The following is a 17,938-nucleotide window of genomic DNA, read 5'->3' on the forward strand; positions in this document are numbered from 1 at the left end:
CTCAAGCAATCCTTCTGTCTCCTGAGTAGCTGGGACTATAGGCACATGCTACCACACCTAACTAATTTTTATTTTTATTTTTGTAGAGATGGGGTCTCACTATGTTAACAGCCCAGGCTGGTCTAGAATTCTTGGCCTCAAGTAATCTTCCTGCCTTAGCCTCCCAAAGTGCTGGGCTTATGGGTATGATCTACCTCACCTGGCCTGTCTCTTCTTAATAATGCAGTATACCACCGGGTGCGGTGGCTCACACCTGTAATCCCAGCACTTTGGGAGGCCAAGGTGGGCGAATCACCTGAGGTCAGGAGTTCAGGACCAGCCTGACCAACACGGAGAAACACTGTCTCCACTAAAAATACAAAATTAGCTGGGCATGGTGGCACATGCCTATAATCCCAGCTACTTGGGAGGCTGAGGCAGGAGAATCACTTGAACTTGGGAGGCACAGGTTGTGGTGAGCTGAGATCGTGCCATTGCACTCCAGCCTGGGCGACAAGAGTGCAACTGCATCTCAATAATGATAATAACAATAATAATAACAATAATGCAGTATATCTCTCCATGCTTTCCATCCATATATCTCTCCATCATCTTGTTTACCCTCTCCCTTATGCCTACATTCCAATTTCTCTTCTACTAATCTATTATTTAATAAGAAAAGATTAAGCCAGGCATGGTGGCTCACGCCTGTAATCCCAGCAGTTTGGGAGGTCGAGGCAGGTGGATCACGAGGTCAGCAGTTCGAGACCAGCCTGACCAACACGGTGAAACCCTGTCTTTACTAAAAATACAAAAAAATTAGCTGGGCATGGTGGCGGGTGCCTGTAATCCCAGCAACTTGGGAGGCTGAGGCAGGAGAATCACTTGAAACTGGAAAGTGGAGGTTGCCGTGAGCCGAGATTGCGCCACTGCACTCTAGCCTGGGCAATAAGAGCAAAACTCCATCTCAAAAACAAACAAACAAACAAAACCAAAAGAAAAGATTAAAAAGGTCATTTGCAGCTGGGCGCAGTGGCTCATGCCTGTCATCTCAGCACTTTGGGAGGCTGAGGTGGGCGGATCACCTGAGGTCAGGAGTTTGAGACCAGCCTGGCCAACATGGTGAAACCCCATTTCTACCAAAAATACAAAAATTAGCCAGGTATGATGGCACACACCTGTAGTCCCAGCTATTCAGGAGGCTGAGGCAGGAGACTTGCTTGAACCCGGGAGGTGGAGGTTGCAGTGAGCGGAGGTTGCAGTGAGCTGAGCTTGCACCAGTGCACTTCAGCTTGGGTGATAAGAGCAAGACTCCATCTCCAAAAACAAAAACAAAACAAAATAAAAAGGTCATTTGCCTTTTGATTCTAGCCAAAGAGGGTCCTTTGCTACTGTCTTATTGAAATCATCCCACCCAAAAGTCCCAGCCATCAGATGTCCTACCAGCATTTGGGTATGCTAGTCTGGTCAGTGGATAATGGAATGTCCTAAGATTCTTTATGCAAATTTAAGACCCCAGGAAAGATCATCCATCCATAAAGTATGTTCTCTGCCTCAAGATCTAGTCTTGCAACCCTGCAGTTCCTAAAATTCAGCAATCGGTTCGCACACAATAACTCATCTTTCAGGAACTCACATGTTGGGATCAGAATGCCAATATGTGATTCTGCACATTCCTACAATTGCCAAAGGGATCCCCACCTGCTACCATAGTTTACTGTTTTCCCAGACAGAGAAACCAGGTTAATATAAGAAAGTTGCATGACAATTATGTTACCATAGAAAAGGAAATCAATAGGTTTTAGAACTACTTCAAAAGGGCCTTTGGCTTTGTGTCCCCATAATTTCAAAACACATGTCTTATACATAGTAGATACTCAATAAATGTTTAGCAAATATAATTAATAAGCTCATGAGTCCTCCTTTATCTTGCTAAGAACTAAATTTGTCAAATGGACTGTTTTCATGTTTTCCACTTTGGGGTCATCCCATCCCTTGGACAGCATTGAACAAACAATGATAAATGTTCCCTTTTCCACATTCCCATAATTCCTTCCAAAGACATCTAATCATACTGTCCTGTCGTGAATTTGTTTTTCCAATAGCAGATCAAAGCCATTTTGTCAGTTCCTCATACAGCAATACTCAAATACATCTCCAGAAGTAGACAACTGGTAACATTATCTTGGTGAATTTATTAAAGTCCAGAGTCTTGCAGGCTCAACACTATTTTTTTTTCTTTCTTTCTTTTTTTTTTTTTTTTTGAGACAGAGCCTTGCTTGGTTGCCCAGGCTGGAGTGCAGTGGCAAGCTCAGCTCACTGCACCTTCTGCCTCCTGGATTCAAGCAATTCTTGTGCCTTAGCCTCCTGAGTACCTGGGATTACAGGTGTAAGCCACCATGCCAAGCCAATTTTTTTTCTTTTTGGTGGAGGCAGGGTTTCACCATGTTGGCTAGGCTTGTCTCAAACCCCTGGCCTCACGCAATCCACCATCCTCAGCCTCCCAAAGTGCTGAGATTACAGGTGTGAGTCATTGCACATGGCCAGGCTCAACATTTTCATTGATCAGTACACTCAGATTAGGTCAAATTCTCAGGAGGTAGGTTCACAATGACCAAGCTCCTAAAGCTGTTATGTAAACCAAAATGCCAGCTGATTAATTTATGAGAACAGTACCAAGAGACTGAACAGTCATATCCTCCAGTCAATTCATTTAAGTTGTGAAATAACTTGGGAGGAAATAGGAAGAAAATGGACAGGTATTCCTGAGACATTTTGGAGTGCCACAGAGCCTCTATATGGAAAAAATTTGACATTTTATAACTAACACGGAGTTCTGGGTGTGGTAAGACACAGGGAATTAGAGGGAGAAGAACAAGCTAACTGGCTATGATGAGGAAATGAATACATCACAGGGACCACATATAACTTCATCAACGCACATACGCTTATGTTCCATTCTCAATGGTGTACATGAAACAAGGTCAAAATTTGGGAGGAAAAGAAGCAAATATGAAGCAAGTTCCTTGTTATTGAGAGTTTGGAGTTCTATTTCTAGGTGTCCAGGAAAAAAAAATGTTTGGTGTCTTGTTCAATTGGAAATTCAGGAAATGACAGATAAAACCACCATCAAGGGGCTGGGCGTGGTGGCTCACGCCTGTAATCCTAGCACTTTGGGAGGCTGAGGTGGGCGGATCACAAGGTCAGGAGATCAAGACCATCCTGTAAATGATGAAACCCCGTCTCTACTAAAAAAAAAAAATACAAAAAATTAGTCAGGCGTGGTGGCGGGCACCTGTAGTCTCAGCTACTAGGGAGGCTGAGGCAGGAGAATGGCGTGAACCCGGGAGGCAGAGCTTGCAGTGAGCCGAGATAGCGCCACTGCACTCTAGCCTGGGCGACAGAGCGAGACTCTATCTCAAAACAAAACAAAACAAAACAAACAACAACAACAACAACAAAAACTGCCAAGGGGCCGGGCGCGGTGTCTTACGCCTGTAATCCCAGCACTTTGGGAGAATGAGGTGGGCAGATCACTTGACATCAGGAGTTCAAGACCAGCCTGGCCAACATGAGACTCTGTCTTAAAAAAAACCAAACAACCGCAACAACAAACCACTAAAACCACCAAGACCTATGAAAGGTTCACCAACCTTAGTAAAATAGAAATGAAAAGCATTTGAATATGCTCATCTGCTCAGTGGATTTAAGTGAGTTTGAGAGCCCATCTCATAGAGCCCTTCTCAGAGTCTGTCTGGATCCCATACCTTTCCCTTTAAGGTATCAAAGGCTGCCTGAATACCTCAAATGAGCAAATTCTGAAGCTGCCAATGAAGAGAGTCAATCCTTTTCCATTATTCTCAGCCTTCAGGCTCAAGTCCAGGAAAGATTAGGAAAGATTAGAATCAAGGAAATGGAAGGAATAGAAATTGAAAAGTGACTTTGGCTTGATACATATACGCTCTAGTATGTGAGCTCTGAATTAGGGACTAAGGCAGGATGCAGTGGCTCACACACCTGTAATCCCAGCACTTTGGGAGCCCGAGGAGGGAGGATCACTTGAACCCAGGAGTTTAATACCAGCCTGGGCAACATTGTGAGATCCTATCTCTACTAAAAAATTTTAAAATTAGCTGAGTGTAGCGGTGCTTGCCTATACCCCCAGCTACTCAGGACCGTGAGGCAGGAGGAACGTTTGAGCCCAAAAGTTCAAGACTACAGCGAGCCGTGACTGCATCACTGCACTTCAGCCTGGGTGACACAGTAAGATTCTGTCTCATATAGATACATAATTAAATAAATAATAGACTAATTTGGAAGCTCTATTAATGACTTTGCAAAAAGGTCTAGTCTATTTGACCAACGGTGGCTAAGTGTACTGAGTGGTTGCCATGTGCTAGATGAGGATCTAAACTCTACACACTTCCACTCATTCAATCCTCACAACCCATGGGCCATGTGCTATTAAGCTTGTCCTCATTTTTTTTTTTTTTCTGATACAGAGTCTCACTCTGTCGCCCAGGCTGGAGTGCAGTGGCGGGATCTCGGCTTACTGCATATGCTTGTCCTCATTTTAAGATGAGGGCACTGCAGCACAAAAGGAAACTTGCCCAAGATTATGCTGTGTTAGGGCAGGGAATCAAAGCATAATCGTCTTGACTCTAAAGCTGTGCGTACTCTTTTTTTGTAAAAAAAAAAAAAAAAAAAATCACAAATTTACAGAAAAGTTGGAAGCATGAAACAAAGACTTCCCCTGACCTCCATTCATTTGAGAGTAAGTTAGCAACCTGATACCCTGTCTTCCCCAAATATCTTGGGGTGTATTTTCAACAAACAAGGACATTATCCTACAGAACCACAATATAACCATCAAAATTAGAAAAATGGGCCAGGTGCAGTGGCTCACGCCTGTAACCCTAGCACTTTGGGAGGCTGAGGTGGGCAGATCACCTGAGGTCAGGGTTCAAGACAAGCCTGGCCAAAACAGTGAAACCCCATCTCTACTAAAAATACAAAAATTAGCTGGGCATGGTGGCACGTGCCTATAATCCCAGCTACCCAGGAGGCTGAGGCAAGAGAATCTCTTGAACCCGGGAGGTGGAGGCTGCAGTGAGCCAAGATAGCGCCACTGCACTCCAGCCTGGGCAACAGAGCGAGACTCCCATCTCAAAAAAATTTTTTTTCAATGAACATTAATACATTACATTATCTAATCTGCAGACCCAGTTCAATGTTTGCCAACTGTCCCAAGGATGCCTTTCATAGCAAAATAATTTTCTTCACAATCATACATTGCATTTAGTTGTCATGTCTCTAGTCTTTGTCAGTCTGAGATGGTTCTTCAGTCTTTTCTTGACTTTCATGATTCTCACACTATAAAGGATTGTTAGCCAGTTATTTGGTAGACAATGTCTCCATTTGGGTTTGATGTTTCTTCACACATAGACTCAGGTTAGCATCTCATTGTGTCCTATCAGGGGGTGTATATTTCAGTTGTTTTTATTTCTAATGGTGTTACTTGGATCACTAAATGAAGGTTGTGTTGACCAGCTTTCCCGTTGTTTCCCTCTTTGTAATTAATAAGTGTCTTATGGGGAAGTACTTTGAAACTATGTAAATATCCTGCTACTAATTCAACTCAATTTATTCATTTATTTGGTTCTATCTTATGCAATTAAAGTTTTCTGTTTTATTCAATGGTTTATAACAAGGGTCTCCAACTGCCAGGCCACAGAAAGAGAAATACATATGTGCGTATATATATGTATATACATATATCTGACATGCAAAGCAGTGCTCTGCCCTTGCTTTTTCCCACACTCAGGCTCTGCTTTCTCTTTCTCTCTCTCTTTTCTGTCCATTTAGTCATCTACTACCCTGCCCTCCAAATACAAAGGCAGCAGGGTGCCCCAGAAAGTTCAATGCTCTGGGAGTCAAGAGCTTGAGTATTTGGGTGCACTCTGCAACTAATTAGTTAGGGTAGTCAGTGGCTCTCTATAGCACTCTGTTTCATCATCTGTAAAATGACTATAATAGGTGGCAGGAACATTGCAGGAATCAAAATAGATAATCTACATAAGAAATGTATGTGTTTGGAAAACTCCTCCATGGTTATTCTTAATCAAAGAGGGCATACATTTCTTGGAAGTGTCATCAACCTATTTCACATCCCACTCCCTGTATTTATATCCTGATGAGCTACTACTCCTTTGTGCTACAAGGGCCTTCATAAATGATGGATGAAAGAAGGGGTGCAAGACTGAAGGCAGAAAGACTACATAGAAGCCTTAGTATGATCCTCCACTCTTCCTTCTCTCACACTCCACATCTCAATCCAGTAGCTCCTTCTTCAAAATATATCCAGAATACCCAATCCAGAATAACACACACGTGAAAAGTAGAAAAGTATTTGCATGTCCACCAAAAGAGGAATGGTGGATTATATATATTGTGGTGGGGGCAGGTGGGGAGGAGCATGGAAAAACACTGGCATGGAGACTTCAGTTTTAAGTGAGAATGTTTTGCAGTACTTAATATTAAGAAACGAAAACACCTTAGAGTGGGGGGGAAAAAACACAGGATTAGAAACGGCCGAGGCGGGTGGATCACGAGGTCAGGAGATCGAGACCATCCTGGCTAACACAGTGAAACCCTATCTCTACTAAAAATACAAAAAATTAGCCGGGCATGGTGACGGGCGCCTGTAGTCCCAGCTACTCGGGAGGATGAGGCAGGAGAATGGCGTGAGCCCAGGAGGTGGAGCTTGCAGTGAGCCCAGATCGCGCCACTGCACCCCAGCGTGGGCAACAGAGCAAGACTCCATCTCAAAAAAAAAACAACAACAACAAAAAACAAACAAAAAAAACGAGTTCTAGTCCTTAAAGAAAGTCACTTAAACTGTTTTGGCTTCCTCGTCTGGAAGATGAAAATGGTAATATAATTGACTTAGTAGGGTTGCTGTAAGTATGAGTTAATGTGTAAATGTTTACAATTACGCATGGCACACAGCAACCGCCACCTTTTCCATCAGGGCTGTTCTCACCTAACTGTAAAACAGGAAGGCGCACCCAGCTGGATCCGGGCCCTGGGTTCTCAGGCATTGTGATTGGTCCCAGCATATGACGCAAGGCGGGTTTCATTGATGGAATTGCTGTCAATTACCGAAGGGCGGAAACCATGCGGAGAGGGCGGTCCTTTAGTGCCACACTTGCGCGACTCGCTCCTTTCTTTTCAGGCTTAGCTACTGCTCATGCGTCTGGCCCTCTTGAGGTTCCCGGCGTGCCCCGCAACAGCTTCCGGCGTGCTCCGCAACGGCTTCCGGCATGACGCAGTAGAGAAGATGGCGTGGTAGGCGCGTCGTGCCCCTGAGGGCTTTTTCTGGTGAGGCGGGGCTTAAGGGTTGCGGCTCCGCTTTCTGTCCTGAGGCTCTCAGATTGCACTCTGGGTTCCTGGACGCAAAAACTCGGAGTGGCTGCGTGATGCAGAGTGAACTGGGTCCTCTGGGGACGCGTGGGGAACGAGGCAGCCCGGAGTGCCTGCCTTGTTGCCCTTCGGACCTCCAGTCCATTCGGGTTCCCCAGTGAGGCCTCCTTTAAAGGGCTCGGTGACTCTTGCCCTTCACGCTAAGAAAACACTCGTTTCCTAAAGCTCGACTGCGCCCTTGTGCTGAGCGGTGGGGACACGAAGACAGCACAGAAACACTGTTTATCCTCAGCGAGCCCCCAAACTGTTGGCGTGGATAAACCCACCAGAAACAAATTACAGCGTTAGGCGGGTTAAGATGGAGCACCCTGAGAAACGTTACAGACAGGACCGGAGAGTTCAGAGGATCAGGATGCTTCAAGAAGATGGGGGTAGTAGTGTCATCAGTCCTCACCCTGGGGTTTTTGTCTTTGATGGTGCACTCCTTGAGGACATGAAATTTTTCTTCGACGTTTCCAATACCTAGGCTCAGGGGCCCTTCCCTGATTGGGAGGGGTAGAGACCAGCTGTCTCTCGTGTTTATTATCTATGGAAAGGATGAATTAGGTCTTGGCGACTTAAGGAGGGAAAATTTTGGTGAGCAAAGGCACTTATATGTTCCTAGACCAGGGGTTCTCAACCAGCGCCCCCCTCCCAGGGCACAATTGATACTGTGTGAAGACAATTTTGTTATCACTACCGAGTGGTGCTACTGACATCTAGTGGGTGGAGACCAGGGATGCAGCTAAACATTCTACAAGGTTCACAGGGTTCCTATCCCACTCCCCACCCCCAAGAACTCAAAAAAACGATCTGGCTCAAAATGTGAGTGTGCTGAGGTTCTGAAACCCTACCCTAGTATGACAGCGGAAATGGAGAGAGCAGATGTTGGAGACATGTCAGCCGGAGACCATATTGAGTTTTCTCTCTCTTTTTTTTTTGAGAGTGTCTCGCTCTGTCGCCCAGGCTGGAGTGCAGTGGCGCGCAATCTCGGCTCACGGCAAGCTCCGCCTCCCGGGTTCACGCCATTCTCCCGCCTCAGCCCCCAGACTAAGTGGGACTACAGGCGCCCGCCACCACGCCCGGCTAATTTTTGTATTTTTAGTAGAGGCGGTGTTTCACCGTCCTAGCCAGAATGGTCTCGATCTTCTTACCTCGTGATCGGCCCGCCTCGGCCTCCCAAAGTGCTGAGATTACAGGCGTAGGCCACCGCGCCTGGCCTCATTTTGTGTTCTTTATAATGCTTAAGTATTTGATGCGCAGTTGGTTAATCAGGTGTGATGAGCCCAGTCTTCCTTTTATTTTTTCACCTATTCATTCATTTGCCAGATACCTATTTAGCACTAAACACTATTCAAGATGCTAGGATTCCGCATTGAGCTGAAAAACCTTACATTCTTGGGCGGGGGACTTGACAGACATTAAAACTTATATGTCAAGTAGTAATATATGCTATGAAGTTCCTGCAAGATGGAGTTTCTCTTCCTACCACCACATACCATTTATTTACTTCCTTCTGAGTGCCAAGCACTGGCCTGGATACTTTACTGATATCTCTACTCTTTTCCTGTATCCTGCAAGATGGATATTATTTATTTATTATTTATTTTTTTGAGGGGGAGTTTTGCTCTGTCCCCCAGGCTGAACTGCAGTGGCGCAGTCTCGGCTCACTGCAACCTCGGCTTCCCGGGTTCAAGCGATTCTCCTGCCTCATTCTCCCTGTGATTACAGGCACCTGCCACCACGCCCTGCTAATCTTTTTTGTATTTTTAGTGGAGACGGGAGTTTCACCATGTTGGCCAGGCTGGAGGCTGGTCTCGAACTCCTGACCTCAAGTGATCCTCCCCTCGCGCCCCCCCCCCCCCGCCTCGGCCTCCCAAAGTGCTGGGATAACAGGTGTGAGCCACCGCGCCCAGCCCTGCAAGGTGGGTGTTATCCTCAGATGATGAAAAGTGGATCATAGGAGTTGAATAATTTGCCCCAAATCACTTAGTAGGGAGTTAAGCTTGGACTCAAACCAGATTCACCTGAAGGATAAAGTCTGCGTTATTTCCACTAGTTAACCTTGTGTCCCATATGCACAGCTGACTTGAATGGGATGAGAAATCTATACCTTCTTTGCTAGAGTTAAGAAAGTGAAGTAGAAACGAACTCACACTGACCTCTTTCTGTTTCCAGAGTAGAGTTTTTATCAGAACTAGCAGGAGGTGATTCTTCAGAGTTGCAGCAACTGAATTAGGACAATAATTATAAGAGTGTCATCATGGAAAGTGAGCAGTTTTTCTTGAAGGCCTAACTGAACTGGGTGAGCCATTAAGACATACAGGGTTTATCCTATATCTTAACTTTGACAAAGTTGTGTGATGATTTTACTAATATCGAGAAAGTCATAAAGGTTATGGGATTGACTTGAAATCAGTTTCTGGAGGTTCGATTCCTTTTTCGTCTAGGTTGTCACGTTGATTGGCTCTTCGAATGTGTGGTAAGGTGGTGGACAGCCGTAAAGTCACTCTAAATTAGTAGATGCTTGTTCAGTTGTTAGAACTTTTCGTTTTGAAGCAAAGGCTTCTCAGATTATGAAAATTATTAGTATGACTGCTGTTAATGATATCGATGAGCCTACTGATTAGATAACATTTAATGTGGTGTACACATTGGGTTAATTGGAGTAATGTTGAGGTACACTGATAGGCTGAGGAAGTGCTGTGGGAAAAAGGTTAAATTAACGCCTATAAATATAATGATGAAGTGGATTTTAGTGTAGGTCTGATTAGGTATATAACCTGAAAATAGGGGGAATCAGTGGACAACGCCTCCTATGATGGCAAATACTGCTCCTATTGATAGAACATAGTGGGAATGGGCTACAACATAATATATATCTTGTAAAATAATGTCTAATGATGAATTAGCTAGTATAATGCCAGTTAAACCTCTTACTGTTAATAGGAAAATGAATCCTAGGGGCTCAGAATATTGTGGGAGATCATTTGATATTACTACCGTGCAGTGTAGCTAATCATCTAAAGACCTTGACTCCAGTAGGGATAGCAATAATTATAGTAACGGAGGTGAAGTATGCTCGTGTGTCTACGTCCATTCCTACATAGGAATGTAAATATATGGTGAGGCCATACGATAAATCCTAAGAAGCCAATTGATACTATGGCTCATGCTATGCCCATATACCCAAATGGTTCCTTTTTTCCAGAGTAATATGTTACGATATGACAGATTATCCCGAAGCCTGGAAGGATAAGGATATAGACTTCAGGATGACCAAAGAATCAGAATAAATGTTGATACAAGATAGGGTCGCCCCTGCCAGCAGGGTCAACAAAAGTAGTATTGAGGTTACGATCAGTTAATAGTATGGTAATGCTGGCGGCTAGGACTGGGAGAGAAAGGAGGAGAAGGACTGCCATAATGGGGACTGATCACATGAAAAGGGGTGTTTGATATTGGGACAAGGCTGGGGGTTTTATGTTAATAACTGTCATAAAGTTAATGGCCGCTAAAATAGAAGAAACACCTGCCAAGTGGAGTGAGAAGATGGTTAGATCCATAGAGGCTCCTGCTAGGTTTCCTGCTAAAAAACTGTCCAGCCAGTTCCAGCGCCGGCTTCTACTACTGAAGATGCAAGTAGGAGTAGAAAAGATCGGGGGAGAAGTCCGAAGCTCATATTATTTATCTGGGGGAGTGCCGTATCAGGTGCACCAATCAGAGGGACTAGCCAGTTGCCGAAACCCCCAAATATGACTTGTATGACCATAAAGAAAATTATGACTAATGCATGGGTGGAAACAGTTAACATTGTAAATCTGATCTTCTCCTGGCAGAGTTCCTGGTTGGCCTAATTCTGCTCGAATTAGAAGGCTTAAGGCGGTGCCCACTATTCCTGCTCATGCGCCAAATAGTAAATATAGTGTTCTGATGTCTTTGTGGTTAGTTGAAAACAATCAATGATTAATGAACATAAGTGGGAAAAGGGTAAAATGGCTGAGTAAGCATTAGACTGTAAATTTTTTTTTTTTTTTTGAGACGGAGTCTTGCTTTGTCCTCAGGCTGGAGTGCAGTGGCTCAATTTTGGCTCACTGCAACCTCTGCCTCCCAGGTTTAAGTGATTCTCCTGCCTCAGCCTCCTGAGTAGCTGGGACTACGGTCATGCGCCAGCACACCCAACTAAATTTGTATTTTTAATAGAGACGGGGTTTCACCATGTTGACTAGGATGGTCTTGATCTCTTGACCTCGTCATCCACGCACCTTGGCCTCCCAAAGTGCTGGGATTACAGGCATGAGCCACCGTGCCTGGCTGGATTTATCTTTTTAATTAAGATTGGGATAAGAGCTATAATGTTCAGATGAGAAATCAATGTGAGCCTAGCATTGTGATAAGAGTTCCTGTGAAAATAGTAAGGGAAATAATAAGTTGAGCTAATGGGTTAATTAGTACAGGAAGGGTATAACTAACATTTTTGGGGTATGGGCCCGATAGCTTATTTAGCCAACCTTACTTTAGGACTTGGTGTAATGGGTAGCACAGAGAATTTTGGATTCTCAGGGGTAGCTTCAATTCCTTAGTTCTAGAAATCAGAGGATTTAAACCTTTATTGTTTACTCTATCAAAGTAATTCTTTTGTCAGACATATTTCCTATATTTGGGGTGGGATGCTGGAAATTAGAATAGGCATTGAGATACATCATATGCAGAGTGCTGGTGTAAGCGGTAGGACATTTTTTCATAGAAGATATATAAGTTGGTCATAGCGGAATCGGAGGTATGCTGTTCGAGTTCATAAAAACGGTGGTTAAAGAATGGTCTTGGTAATGAAATTTGTGGTATAGAGTTCTGGTGACTATACAGTGTGTAGTGCTCCTCGAAAAATGGTAGTAGTTATTTATTATGATAATATTCATATATTCTGCTATAAGAAGTGGGCAAAAATAAACCTGCGGCATATTCGATGTTTAAGCCTGAGACTGACTCTGATTCTCCTTCTGTTAGTTCAAAAGGGGCTCGGTTAGTTTCTGCTAGTGTGGAGATAAATCATATTATGGCTAGGGGTTATGATGGTAGCAGTGAGAGGAATTCTTGCATTGTGATGATAAGTGCATGTAAGTTAAATGAGCCACTTATTAGTAGAACTGATAAAAGGACAATGACTAGAGTGACTTCATATGAAATTGTCTGGGCTACAGATTGTAATGTGACGATTAGTGCATAATTTGAATTAGATGCTCATCCTGATCATAGGATAGATGGCTAAGCTTGATGTGGCTAGTATAAATAGGAGGCCTATATTAAAATTAGAACATCTGGTATGCGGAGGGGAGTTCACAAGAGGAGAGCGATCAGAACGGCTAGGGTTGGAGCAGTAGCATAAAGGGTAATAGTAGACATTGAGAGACGTACAGGTTCTTTGATGAAAAGTTTTATTGCATCGGCGAATGGTTGAAGCAGTCTGTAGGGACCTACAGTGTTAGGACCTACAGTGTTAGGTAATTGTATGTAGCCTAAGATTTTTCATCCAATGGGTATAAGGAATGCTATAGCGATTAAAGTGGTAATAATAAGTAGGAGAAGATTGATTATAGGCATATCATTAAGAAAAGGAGTTGAACCTCTGATTTTAAAGTTTTAAGTTTTATGCAATTGCTGGGTTCTGCCATCTTAAACGCTGTTCTTGGGTAGGGTGTGTGATGATTTGTTAGATTGAGACAGCATCATTTATGTGGGCAAGGGTGCTTTGTGGAGTGGGCCCTGTTTCTCTTGTCCTTTTGTACTAAGGAGAAATGTTAAATAGATAGAAACCGACCTGGATTACTCTGATCTGAACTGAGATCACATAGGACTTTAATCACTGAACAAACGAAGCCTTAACAGCGGCTACACCATTAGGATGTCCTGATCCAGCATCGAAGCTGTAAACCCTATTGTTGATATGGACTCTAGAATAGGATTGCATTGTTATCCCTAGGGTAACTTATTCCGTTGATCAAATTATTGGGTCAGTGTGTGCTAACTCGCTTAGACTAGTGCGGTCTTAGTTTAGGTTGTTTGGAGGTTGAATTGTGCTCCGAGGTCACCGCAACCACATTTTAAATTTCTTTTATTTTTTATTGTTTATTTTTTTATTTTTTAAGACAGAGTGTGGCTCTGTCGCCAGTCTGGAGTACAGTGGCGCGATCTTGGCTCACTGCTGTCTCTGCTTCCCGGGTTCAAGCCATTCTCCTGCCTTAGCCTCCTGAGTAGCTGGGATTACAGGTGCATACCACTACACCCAGCTAGCTAATTTTTGTATTTTTAGTAGAGACAGGGTTTCAGCATGTTGGCCAGAGTGGTCTCCATCTCCTGACCTCGTGATCTGCCCGCCTCAGCCTCCCAAAGTGCTGGGATTACAGGCATGAGCCGCTGCGCCCGGCACCCCAACCAAAATTTTTAATGCAGAGATAGTAGGCTAGGGCCTGTAGCCTTTTTTTGAGTTTCTGTTTGCATTAATGAATGAAATCTCCATAGGGTCTTCTCATCTTATTTGTTTATACTGTCTCTTCACAGATAAATCAGTTTCACTGATTGAAAATAAGAGACAGCTGAACCCTCGTGTGGCCATTCATACAAGACCCTATTTAGGGAACAAGTGATTATGCCACCTTTGCACTGTCAGGATACCGCAGCTGTTGAACATATGTCACTGGGCAGGCAGTGCCTCTAATACTGGTAATGCTAGAGGTGATGTTTTTGGTAAACAGGTGGGGTAAGATTTCCGAGTTCCTTATACTTTTTGTAATCTTTCCTTAGAGCATACCTGTGTTGGATTAATAGTATAAATGGGGTATTTATTATTTGTTAATATTAGGCTGTTAACTATCAGTGGATTATTCTGGTTTGATGTAAGCTTATATAATGGAGAATATCTTCATGTTACTTATATTAACATTATTGCTTCTATTAAGTAATAGATTAGTGTAATGTAATGTTAGGAGTTCAGTAGAGTGATTAGGATTTAAAATAATTGATGTTGAGCTTTAAAGCTTTCTTTTTTTCTTTTTTTTTTTTTTGAGACGGAGTCTCACTCTGTCGCCCAGGCTGGAGTGCAGTGGCTGGATCTCAGCTCACTGCAAGCTCCACCTCCCGGGTTTACGCCATTCTCCTGCCTCAGCCTCCCGAGTAGCTGGGACTACAGGCACCCGCCCCCACGCCCGGCTAGTTTTTTTGTATTTTTTTAGTAGAGACGGGGTTTCGCCATGTTAGCCAGGTTGGTCTCGATCTCCTGACCTCATGATCCGCCCGTCTCGGCCTCCCAAAGTGCTGGGATTACAGGTCTTTTTTTCTTCTTTCTTTTTTTTTTTTTTTTTTTTTTTGAGACAGAGTCTCACTCTGTCGCCCAGCCTGGAGTGCGGTGGCACGGTCTCGGCTCACTGCAACCTCTGCCTCCTGGGTTCAAGAAATTCTCTGCCTCAGCCTCCCAAGTAGCTGGGATTACAGGCACCCACCACCACGCCCGGCTAATTTTTTGTATTTTTAGTAGAGATGGGGTTTCACCATCTTGGCCAGGCTGGTCTTGAACTCCTGACCTCGTGATCCACCCGCCTCGGCCTCCCAAAGTGCTGGGATTACAGGCGTGAGCCACCGCGCCCGGCCTCTTCTTTCTTTTTTTTGAGATGGAGTTTCGCTTTTGTTGCCCAGGCTGGAGTGCAATGGCGCAGTCTTGGCTCACTGCAACCTCTGCCTCCTGGGTTCAAGTGATTCTCCTGCCTCAGCCTCTCGAGTAGCTGGGATCACAGGCATGTACCACCACAGCCAGCTAATTTTGTATTTTTAGTAGAGACGGAGTTTCTCCATGTTGGTCAGGCTGGTCTCAATCTCCCGACCTCAGGTGATCTACCCACCTCGGCCTCCCAAAGTGCTGGGATTACAGGCGTGAGCCACCGTGCCTGGCCTTAAATGCTTTCCTAATTGGGGGCTGCTTTTGGGCCAACTATGGTGGTAATATTTTTTACTCTTTGGAGCAAAGTTATTTCCTAGGGTCTAAAAGCTGTTCCAAAGAGGGACAATATTAAGGATGGGAGGTTTGTGTCCTGTAAAATGCATCCTTTCTCCTCTGCAGGTTATGTTCACCTGGTCCTGCTCTGAATGAGAATATCCTGGTGCCTGAAAGGCCTGCTCTGTGATGGAGGGATTGCATTGCCTAGCAAGGTGTGGGTGCTTTAGATAAGTCCTCAGTGTCTGAGTCACACCTCTCCCCCAAACAGATCAATACAACTGCTTTCTGCCCAAGAGACGACCGAAGGCCAGGCACGGTGACTCACTCCTGTAATCCCAGCACTTTGGGAGGCCCAAGCGGGCGGATCACGAGGTCAGGAGTTTGAGACCAGCCTGGCCAACATGGTGAAACCGCGTTTCTACTGAAAATACAAAAATCAGTTGGGTGTGGTGGCACGCGCCTGTAATCCCAGCTACTCAGGAGGCTGAGGCAGGAGAATGGCTTGAACCCGGGAGGCGGAGGTTGCAGTGAGCCGAGATCACGCCATTGTACTCTAGCCTGGGCAACAGAGTGAGACTCCGTCTCAAAAAAAAAAAAAACAAAAAACAAAAAACGAGAAGGGGGACTAAAGTGGGGTTGGGTACTATGCAGCACGGTGTGACAGAGCTGTGGATCTGGGGTGGAAGGGGCCACAGACCTTCCTGCACTGCCCTAAGCCAACAGGACCCTGATGTGTTCTATGTCCCTGTGGTGCTAAGGCCTTGACCACTCTTTTATTTTTTCCTCTTTCCAGCTTTTATTTTAGGTTCGGGGGTAAATGTGCAGGTTTGTTACACAGGTAAATTCCATGTCGAGGAAGTTTGGTATACAGATTATTTTGTCACCCAGGTAATGAGCATAGTACCCAATAGGTAGTTTTCCAGTCCTCATCGTCCTCCCACTCTCTACCCTCTAGTAGGCCCCAGTGTCTGTTGTTCCCCTCTTTGTATCCATGTGTACTTGTAAGCTCCCGGTTACAAGCGAGAACACATGGTATTTGGGTTTCTCTTCCAGGGTTAATTCGCTTAAAATAATGGCCTCCAGCTCCATCCATGTTGCTGCAAAGGACATGATTTAATTCTTTTTTATGGCTGTGTAGTATCCCATGGTGTATATGTACCACATTTTCTCTATCTGCATCACCATTGTGGGCATCTAGATTGATTCCATGACTTTGCTATTGTGAATAGTGCTGCAATGAGCATATGTGTGCCTGTGTCTTTTTGGTAGGATGATCATTCCTTTGGCTATATGCCCAGTAATGGGATTGCTGGGTTGAATGGTAGCTCTGAGTTCTTTGAGAAATCTCCCAACTGCTTTCCACAGTGGCTGAACTAATTTACATTCCCACCATCAGTGTATAAACATTCGCTTTTCTCTGCAACTCACCAGCATCTGTTATTTTTTGACATTTTAGTAATAGCCATTCTGACTGCTGTGAGATAGTATCTCATTGGGGTTTTGATTTGCAATTCTCTTTTGATTAGTGATGAGCATTTTTTCATGTGCTTCTTGGCCACATGAATGTCTGACTGCTCTTCTAATTCTGTTCTGCTCAGCTGCACCTGCCCCGCCTGATGATGGGTGAGTGAAGCCTCTCTCACAGTGAGAACACCTGTAAGACTGTTCACCAGTGTGGGTTTTTCAGTGGGCACTGAAGTGGGAGCTATTGTTGAAGCTTTTCCCACACTGTGCACACTTGTATGGGATTGATTTTCAATGTGAAAACAAAATATAAAAACTATTATTGGAGTTATTTCTAAACAGAACTAACATTAGAATAGCCTGAATCATCAGCATTGTCTTTCAGAAAAATCAGATTCATCAAATAGATCTTTGGCCTACAACTGTTAGAGAATTATGTTAACATCATATGTAAGAATGCTACATTTTCTAGGATTTGACATTTTCAGTGATCGAGAATTACTGTATTTTGTAAAAGGAAATACCACTACTAAATGCTGTAAATAGAATGATGTCCTTTGCTTCCAAATTTGATATACTAGAGCAGTGTGAAAATACTAAAAGCAAGATGACCAGGAGTAGTGGCTCACACCTCTAATCCCAGCACTTTGAGAGGCTGAGGCAGGAGGATCACTTGAGGCCAGTTCAAGACCAGCCTGGTCAACATGGCAAACCCCGTTAGTCGGTCATGGTGGTGCAGGCCTGTAGTCATAGCTACTTGGGAGGCTGAGACATGAGAATTGCTTGAACCTGGGATGCAGAGGTCGCAGTGACCTGAGATTGCACCACTGCACTCCAGCCTGGGTGAAGAGAGAGACCGTGTCTCAAAAAAATAAATAAATAAAATAATAAAAGCAAGATATTTTGTGGCAAAGTTATCTCAGGGTAAACACTGCAGCTGCAAGCACTGCTGGCAAGTATTCTTGGGGCAAATGCTTAACTTTTCAAAAAGCTCAAGAGACCATGATTCTTTTCACCATACCTTAGACAACGTCCTGCTACCTTGTG

General features: G+C 44.2%; 1 protein-coding gene and 1 pseudogene across 7 annotated transcripts in view; one reads left to right on the forward strand and one right to left on the reverse strand.

Moving 5' to 3' along the window:
* Window positions 1-17,938, forward strand: part of ZNF75A (zinc finger protein 75a) — a 118,866-nt gene that overhangs the window by 47,467 nt on the left and 53,461 nt on the right. For 2 of the 7 annotated variants that reach the window (XM_077985478.1, XM_077985480.1), the window contains one exon: window positions 7,214-7,359. The exons of 2 other annotated variants lie outside the window; for them this stretch is intronic. In XM_077985478.1, coding sequence (XP_077841604.1) covers window positions 7,214-7,305 — 92 coding nt within the window. In that variant the 3' untranslated portion in view covers window positions 7,306-7,359. Of the gene's footprint in view, window positions 1-7,213; window positions 8,307-17,729; window positions 17,882-17,938 lie in introns of those variants that run through there. 3 more of the 7 variants (XM_077985477.1, XM_077985481.1, XM_077985487.1) reach the window with 3 other exon arrangements.
* Window positions 13,116-14,466, reverse strand: MTRNR2L4 (MT-RNR2 like 4; annotated as a pseudogene).

This window comes from Macaca mulatta, chromosome 20 (genome assembly GCF_049350105.2).
Source record: "Macaca mulatta isolate MMU2019108-1 chromosome 20, T2T-MMU8v2.0, whole genome shotgun sequence".
Classification (NCBI taxonomy): domain Eukaryota; kingdom Metazoa; phylum Chordata; class Mammalia; order Primates; family Cercopithecidae; genus Macaca; species Macaca mulatta.